Here is an 8,270-nt window from a genome sequence, read left to right as displayed (position 1 = left end):
CCTGTAAACTTGAAAACTAGATGGAGGTCGAGCAATAGGTCAGACTAGACTCATCTCATTGACCCTCGTAGGCGCGAGTGGAGTTGAGCAGTGCATTAGACTTGACTCGTTGGGTAAACTAGATGGAGGTCGAGCCGTAAGTCAGACTGGACAATACGTTAGACTGGACTCACCTTACAAACTTGTAAATTGGATGGAGGTTGAGCAGTACGTCAGATTGGATTTGCCTCATTGGTTTGGATGGGAATAAACATACTCCTAAGAGACAAACAAAATTTCATTTATTGCTTTGACATTATTGATCTAAAGTACATCTTACACTTTCAGTGAAAGAACTTTCGCAGGTGTTTGGCATTCCATGTGTATGGTAGATCCTTTCCTTGTGAATCTTTGGGCCTATATGAGCCTGGCGATTGTTGGCCGTGACTACGTAGGGACCCTCCCATCTTAGCCACAGCTTTCCTTCATCCGAGGTGGTTGTCCCTGTCTGTCTTAGCACTAAGTCTTCAACTTTGAAAGATGTCGGTCGGACTCACTAGTTGAATCAGCGTTTGAACCTTCTTTTGTTGACCTTCGTCCTTACCTCTGCATGCAACCTTATTTCTTTCAACAAGTCGAGCTCTTCTTCCAGTATTGCGTTATTGGAATCTTGATTAAAGTGTTGGATTCTGTAGGTAGGTATCCTTACTTCAATAGGTGCCACTACCTCATATCCATGGATGAGGGCAAAGCCCATAGAACCCCTGGGAGTTCTTCTGCTCACGTTCCCTTCTTGTTATCGAGCCTTTTCTTAAGGATCCAAAGCAGTATCTTGTTGTTCGCCACAACTTGTCCATTAGACTGCGGGTGTCCTAGGGAGGAATACTTAAACTTGATCCCCAGATCCCTGCACCAGTCACAGTAATGGTCAGAGTCAAACTGCATTCCATTATCTGGTATGATGAGATGAGGAATACCGAATCTGCAAACGACTGCCTTCCACGGGAACTGGGTGACATTGCTTACTTTTATCGTCGCCAGGGCCTCCGCTTCAACCCTTTTAGTGAAGTAGTTTACAACTTCCACTACAAATTTTACCCCTCCTCTGCCCGAAGGAAGGGACACAACCAAGTCAACACCCTATTGTACAAAGGCCTATGGTGAAGTGATTGAGGTCAACTGCTCTGGTGGGCAATAAGGTACCGGGGAGAATTCCTATCACTTTTGACATTTTCGGATGAACTCCTTTGCGTCTTTTAGGGCATGTGGCCAGTAGTATCATGCCCTTATTACTTCGGCCACCAATACTTTTCCTCTTGAATGGTTACCACACACTCATTCATCTACCTCCATAGGACATACTACACTTGCTCAAGCAAAACATACCTTAGGAAGGGCAAGGAATAACCCCGTCTGTCTAAGACCTCATCAGTCAAGATGAAGCAAGCTGCCCTATTCTAGTTTTCTTCGCTTCCCACTTATCGTCGGGTAACTTGTTGGAATCGAGATACTTGATTATATCTGTGGCCCATTTCGGAGCTCCCGGCCTCACCTCCTATATCTCAACCCCTATCGCGAGCATCTCTATTGTCCTTACCACAGTCTACTTTGGTAGGGGGGAGTCTTCCTTCCCAAACGTAGCTTGCACTAGCTTGTCAGCCTTTTGGTTCTCAGCTCTCAATATTTGCTGAATCTAAAAATATCTAAAGTGGCCGTGCTTGTCTCCTACCAATGTCAAATATTTTTTTCAATTTTTCGCTCTTCGTGATGAACTCCACCCGGACTTGGTTGATGACTACCTGGAAGTCGACTTTCACCTTTTTATCATTAGCGCCCAACGACTCAACGACTGCTAAGCCGGCCAGCAGCGCTTCGTACTCTGCTTCGTTATTTGTAGTTTTGAACGCCAATCTGACAACGTAGTTATATTCTTCTCCTGCATCAATATGCACCCCTGCTCCCCCACTAGCCCAATAGGATGAACCATCGACGACCTGTCAGGGCTTCATGGAAGGTGCATCTTGAATCTCTTTTGGGAAGCCAGTGAACTCCTCGACAAAGTCTGCCAGTACTTGCTCTTTGATTGAGCTTCTAGGGACATATTCGATTTTGAACTCACTCAGTTCTACTACCCAATTCATCAACCTCCCTGAGACGTTTGGTCACTGTAAAATCTTCTTCAAGAGGGCTTCAGTCAGGACCCGTATCGGGTGTGCCTAGAAGTACGGTCTGAGTTGGTAGACAATCATTATAAGGGCAAAGGCAAGTTGGTCCATGCAAGGGTATCTTGCTTCCGTACCTTGGAAAGCACAACTGGTGTAGTACATCAGCTTTTGGGAGTTCTTCAAATCCCCCACTAGAGCCACAGAGATTGCATATGGGGAGACGAACAAATACAGGCTCAAGATTTCTCCCAAGTCGGCTTGAATAAGTAGGGGAGGGCTGGTAAGGTATTGCTTAAGGTTCTCGAATGCCTGATCACATTCATCATTCCAAGTCTACGCCTTGCGCAGCACTTTGAAAAACGGTAGGCACTTGTCCATCGATCAGGATACAAATAGATTAAGAATTGCCACTTGGCCGACAAGCCTTTGCACATTATTGATGCTTCGAGGTGACGCCATGTTGAGTATGGCCTCCACCTTTTTTGGGTTGACCTCTATTCCTCGTTCTGAGGCCATGAAATCCAAAAAATTTCCAAAACTTCACACCGAATGTGCACTTTGCCAGGTTAGTTTCATCTAGTAGAACCTTAGCAGCGCAAAGGCCTTGTGCAAATTGACTAAGTACTGTTTAGGGGCCTTGCTCTTCACAAGCAGGTCATCCATATAAACCTCCATGCTCCGCCCGATTTGTTCCTTGAACCAACCACTGGTAGTTGACCCCTGTGTTTTTCAAGCCGAAGGGCACAGCTGTGTTGTAGTATAGCCCCCAATCTGTGATGAATGATGATTTCTTCTCATCATCAGAGTTCATGTGGATCTGGTTGTACCTTGAGTAAGCATCTATGAAACTGAGCATGCGATGTCCTACGGTAGAGTCCACTATCAGGTCAATTTAGGGGAGAGGGAAGCTGTCTTTGGGGTAGGCATATCCATGAAATTAAAGCACATTCTCCACTTGTCTTTGGCCTTCTTCACAAGCACAACATTGGATAGTGTGCCTTGCATATGAATCCCGCTACTAAGAGGTAGTCGACTTCCTCCATGATGGTTGTGCATTTCTCGACACTAAACCACCGCCTTTTCTGCGTGACCTTCTTGGCTTTTGTGTTCACACACAGGTGATGTTGAATGATGTCTGAGTCAATCTCGGACATGTCTCAGTGGCTCCAAGCAAAGGCATCTGATGCTCTATGAGGAGTTGCATCATAGCTTGCTGCATGCCGGGTGCCATTCTGCTGCCTAGTCTAATTGTGGCCTCAGGACGGTTCAGGTCTAGGGGAGCCAGCTCAAGCGGTTATTTGGCTCTAATTGTCGGAAAGCTTGCTTGTCCATGATTTTGTCCCCCCTATGATGAACTCGAGAGAAGGCGGCGGGGCAGGGTCGTCGTCTTGGGGCTCTATTACATTGACCTCGCTTTTCGTCGGCTTTAGTTCTCACATGTCTTCTGATAAGGCTTCTGGCACTCGAGTTGTTTGAGAATGGATTGTCGTCAGCGTACAAAGGACATGTTATGTCTATAGAAAAGATACCACAGACGGTGCCACTGTTAACGTTGTGTTTCGTATGCCTAGACAAGGTCCTAACAACTCAAGCTGGGGTCTTCACCTAAGAACACAATGGAGAAAATGGGCTTGGGGTGGTCTGGGGAACCTCTAATGCCTAAGTTAGTCTATTCGTGTGTACAGTAAGGGCTGGAGCATCACCGTAATCAGATAGAGTTTTTTGTACCTGAGATGTAACTTTTATACAAAACTCAGAGGGAACATTTTGTCCTTCGTGTTAGGGTCAAGTCATCTTGCCCGCATCTATTTTAATAGGGGCATTTAATGTGACGTGGTATTCTGAGGCAGAGCTTTTAATGCGGCGCAGCCTTGAGGCGGTGCATTTAATGTGGCGTCGCTTCCTGGGTGTGTCCCGGCAGTGGGTGGATGGCACTATCACTTTTGGTCCCTCGCCATCAGGGAATGGAAGGTCGCCCGCATCTTCCGTTTGTCTATTGATGTAAGTCCTTCAACACTAGGAGTAATGGGGATGTCAGAGTTGGCACGTCACATTTGTCTCCTTTAGCCTGGTTTTCCGTACCGAGCACTTTCTTGATCTGATACAACTTAAAGGGTTGAACCCTTCGAGCGACTCCAAGGGCGTTGGAGGGGAAGGTTTGGTTGGGTTGGGCCTCTCTACCCAGCCCAAGCCCGACTAACATGGTCTGTGTGTAGTGTACGGGTGAAAAACAAATCGGTAAACCTGTAAACTGAACCAAACTGGTGAGTTCGGTCTGGTACTAAATCAATTTGATTCAGTACTTGTTTTATTTTTTTCAAAACCGGTCGAAATCAGTCTGGTTTCGGTTTTCTTTTTTCTAACCGCAGACCGAACTGGACCAGACCAGTTCATATAAATATAAATATTTTAATTTTTTATATTATATAAAATATTTTTTATATGATTTTTTATATTATATATAATTTTTATATATAATATATATAATATATATAATTATATATAAAATAATCTTTTATTATATGCTAAATTACTAATTAAAATAAAATAAAATTTTAAAATCCTATATAAATAACTATATATTATCACAATAGTCTACATTATTAATAGTTATACTAATACAATATCACTATATATTATAAATATACTATAAAATATCACTATATTATATATTATAATATATCACTATAGTTTGTAATGCAATTGTAATATATATTATAATTTACTACAACATATTATCACTAGATTATTATATATTATAATATATATAGCATATAGATATAATATATCGAAAAAATTTGGTCGAACTGGACCAGAATCGGTAAAATCTGAAGTACCAGTTTAGGAGTGTAACTAGTGCAATATTGATTCTTCAAATTTTAAAAATAGTGTATACTTGTTTAGTTCTAAAATATGTCCAAAACGAAACCGGACTTGGCCAATCACACCCCTAACTGTGTGGAAAGAACCCTCCCAAATTGCTTAGATTATTTTCAGGCAGAATAATTCCCAAATCCCTGTGAATAAATTCAGTGTTTGGTTTGCGACATTCGTGGAAATGGTCACCATACTCTGTCCCAGTGACTAGAACTTGCTTGTTTGCCTTGCACACTTCCCAATGTTTTCCAATTTTATTATTTTTTTTCACAGTATGCCATGAACCTATGGCGGCGCACCTATAAAAATGTAAAATTCAACCATACTAATCCATGTAAAATATATTTTTTGTTTCTTAAGCCACGGTTCAAGCTTTCCCTATATATACAGAAACCCACCCCAATTGTTTTTGCCCCAAGTAAAGCAAAAGCAACTCTCCTTTCTACGTGCTTTCTTTTTGCTACCAATCTCAAATTCCCCTATCTACCATGAAAACAGAAGTAGAGAGCCTCTGGCTGTTTGCTGTGATCACCTCTAAATGCCAAGCCTTGACACAAGCAAGCATTGCATGGCCAATTCTATTCATGTGTATGCTGACTTGGCTAGCCATGACCCTTCTTTTCTGGGCTCACCCTGGTGGCCCGGCATGGGGTAGCTACGTTTGGAGGAATGGAAAATCTGAATCAGCCGTCAAAAAGCCAATAATTCCAGGTCCGAGAGGGTTGCCTCTAGTTGGCAGCATGAGCCTGATGACCTCCCTCGCCCACCACAGGATTGCTGCGGCGGCGGAGGCATGTGGCGCCAAGCGTCTCATGGCCTTTAGCCTCGGCAATACTCGCGTCATCGTCACTTGTAACCCGGACGTTGCCAGAGAAATCCTGAACAGCTCTGTGTTTGCTGATCGTCCCGTAAAGGAGTCCGCCTACAGCTTGATGTTCAACAGAGCAATCGGGTTCGCTCCTTTCGGGGTATATTGGCGAACACTTCGTAGAATCGCAGCCACGCACCTTTTCTCCCCAAAACAAATCAAAGCTTCCGAGGCGCAGAGGTTTGAAATCGCTTCTCAAATGGTGGCAATATTTGGGGACAAAGGAAAGAGCTCCTTCAGTGTGCGTGAAGTGCTTAAACGTGCTTCGCTAAACAACATGATGTGCTCGGTGTTTGGATGCAAATACAGATTGGATACCTCAAACAGTGAAGTGGAAGAGCTACAGAGGATGGTGAGTGAAGGGTACGAGCTTTTGGGTCTGCTGAATTGGTCCGACCACCTGCCATGGCTAGCTGATTTTGATTGCCAAAGAATCCGCCTCAGATGCTCCAAGCTCGTGCCGGACGTGAACCAGTTTGTCAGCCGATTAATCGCCGAACACCGGACTCGAAACAGCGAAGGTGAAAGTGACAGCAACAGGGATTTTGTTGACGTTTTGCTCTCTCTTCATGGCCCGGAAAGGCTGTCGGACTCCGACATGATCGCCGTTCTTTGGGTAAAAAAACATTCTTCTAGTCTGTCAGTATTTGTTCATGTATTTCGTATATGCAATGAATCTAATTATCCATCTGTCTTTTTTTCGTCTGTGATCAAAATACAATGCATCCGAAAGGATCGATAGCCCGTACATGCATGACATCATAAACGAAAGCTCAATCCTGAACTATGGCGGAATGGCAGTCACATCTGGAATTAAAGATGCTTGATGTTTAATTATTGCGTATATTAATTAAGAGTAATTATTTGATTTAGTAAACTGATTGAGTATTTAATATCAAGATAAAAAAAAATTTTTATATTTATTGATTGGTTTGTTTGGTTGCGTCCCCTCGACACTTCAGTGTTACTATGTCAAGACTCTTTGGATGAGATATGATATTTACAAGTCTTTCTTTCTTTTTCTTTTTTTTTTTCCTTTTTTTTTAATATATATATAATCTTAAGAATCATCACATAATTTGAAAATTATTTATTTATTAATTATTTTGTGTCACATCAAAGGTATAGCAAGCATGATTCTTAAAAAAGCTTACTAATATCATTTTCTTTATTAATATATTAATAAATACATATACTACAAGAAAATCTCTTATTTGTAATCAGTTATTTTCTGTAAAAATAATTATTTTTTATTAAAATAAGTTTAATTTTATTATAAATAATAATTTTAATCCTAAATAATTTAACACATATTTTTTTTTTTGATAGAGATATATATATATATATATATTATAATGTGTATGGGGTTTTGATTTTACGTTGAAAGTACGGTAGAAGCTCGGTAAAAATGAATTATCAAAAGAATAATTATTTTTTTCTGTTGACGTAGGGCTTACTTTTGATGTAGGAAATGATTTTCAGAGGTACAGACACGGTGGCAGTTCTAATGGAGTGGATACTCGCGAGGATGGTGCTTCACCCAGATATCCAATCAAAGGTCCACGAGGAGCTCGATAAGGTTGTTGGAAGATCACGAGCCGTAGTCCAAGCTGACATGGCGATGTTGGGGTATCTAAAGGCTGTTGTGAAGGAGGTGCTAAGGCTACACCCACCGGGTCCACTTTTATCATGGGCTCGCTTAGCCATCGATGACACGATCATTGATGGGTATCACGTGCCCAAAGGGACCACAGCAATGGTAAACATGTGGGCCATAACAAGGGATCCGCAAGTGTGGAGGGAACCACTGGAATTTATGCCTGAGAGGTTTCTTACTAGTGAGAATGAGACGGAGCTGGAATTCTCGGTGTTCGGGTCGGATCTTAGGCTAGCACCATTTGGGTCAGGAAGGCGGAGTTGCCCGGGCAAGACCCTGGGCTTGACCACGGTAAGCTTTTTGGTAGCCTCACTTTTACACGAGTATGAATGGCTACCATCCGATAATAATAAGGTTGACCTATCAGAGGTACTGAAGCTCTCTTGCGAGATGGCTAATCCTCTGACAATTACGTTGCGCCCTAGACGAAGACAAAACCTATCTTAAGTAATTATAATATGATAATAAAATAATAAAAATAAAAAAACAAAGACAGAAAGTGTGTTAGTGTGGCTCTGAAATAAGCATCCCTTTTCTTCCACTTGATGACAATCATAAGGTTAAAGGTGATGTCTAGTTTTATTTCATTAGCTGTTTTTCATTTCAAAATTGTATATATTGGAGAAAATAGTTAAGAAGTGTTTGTTTTCGTATCTCTCTTTCTTTTTGGCAATATATTAATATAAATATATATATTAAAAAAAATAGTTATAATCGTGAATTG

The 8,270-nt window shown here is 41.7% G+C and overlaps 1 protein-coding gene across 1 annotated transcript; it reads left to right on the top strand.

Moving 5' to 3' along the window:
- Nucleotides 1-5,377: 5,377 nt before the first annotated feature.
- LOC121253811 (cytochrome P450 78A3-like) lies at nt 5,378-8,033 on the top strand. Its single transcript, XM_041153765.1, has 2 exons — nt 5,378-6,505; nt 7,358-8,033. Exons 1-2 carry the CDS (start codon nt 5,510-5,512, stop codon nt 7,991-7,993), a joined length of 1,632 nt encoding a protein of 543 aa, XP_041009699.1. The 5' UTR covers nt 5,378-5,509; the 3' UTR covers nt 7,994-8,033.
- Nucleotides 8,034-8,270: the final 237 nt, after the last annotated feature.

This window comes from Juglans microcarpa x Juglans regia, chromosome 1D, assembly GCF_004785595.1.
Source record: "Juglans microcarpa x Juglans regia isolate MS1-56 chromosome 1D, Jm3101_v1.0, whole genome shotgun sequence".
Classification (NCBI taxonomy): domain Eukaryota; kingdom Viridiplantae; phylum Streptophyta; class Magnoliopsida; order Fagales; family Juglandaceae; genus Juglans; species Juglans microcarpa x Juglans regia.
The sequence above is the reverse complement of the archived record's forward strand: the minus strand, read 5'-3'. Positions and strand labels throughout refer to the sequence as shown.

Excerpts from the sequence above, each read along its gene's own strand:
- LOC121253811 (XM_041153765.1), top strand. The coding sequence starts at position 5,510 with ATGAAAACAGAAGTAGAGAGCCTCTGGCTGTTTGCTGTGATCACCTCT. Across the intron at positions 6,506-7,357 it reads ACATGATCGCCGTTCTTTGG|GAAATGATTTTCAGAGGTAC; the intron begins GTAAAAAAACAT and ends CTTTTGATGTAG.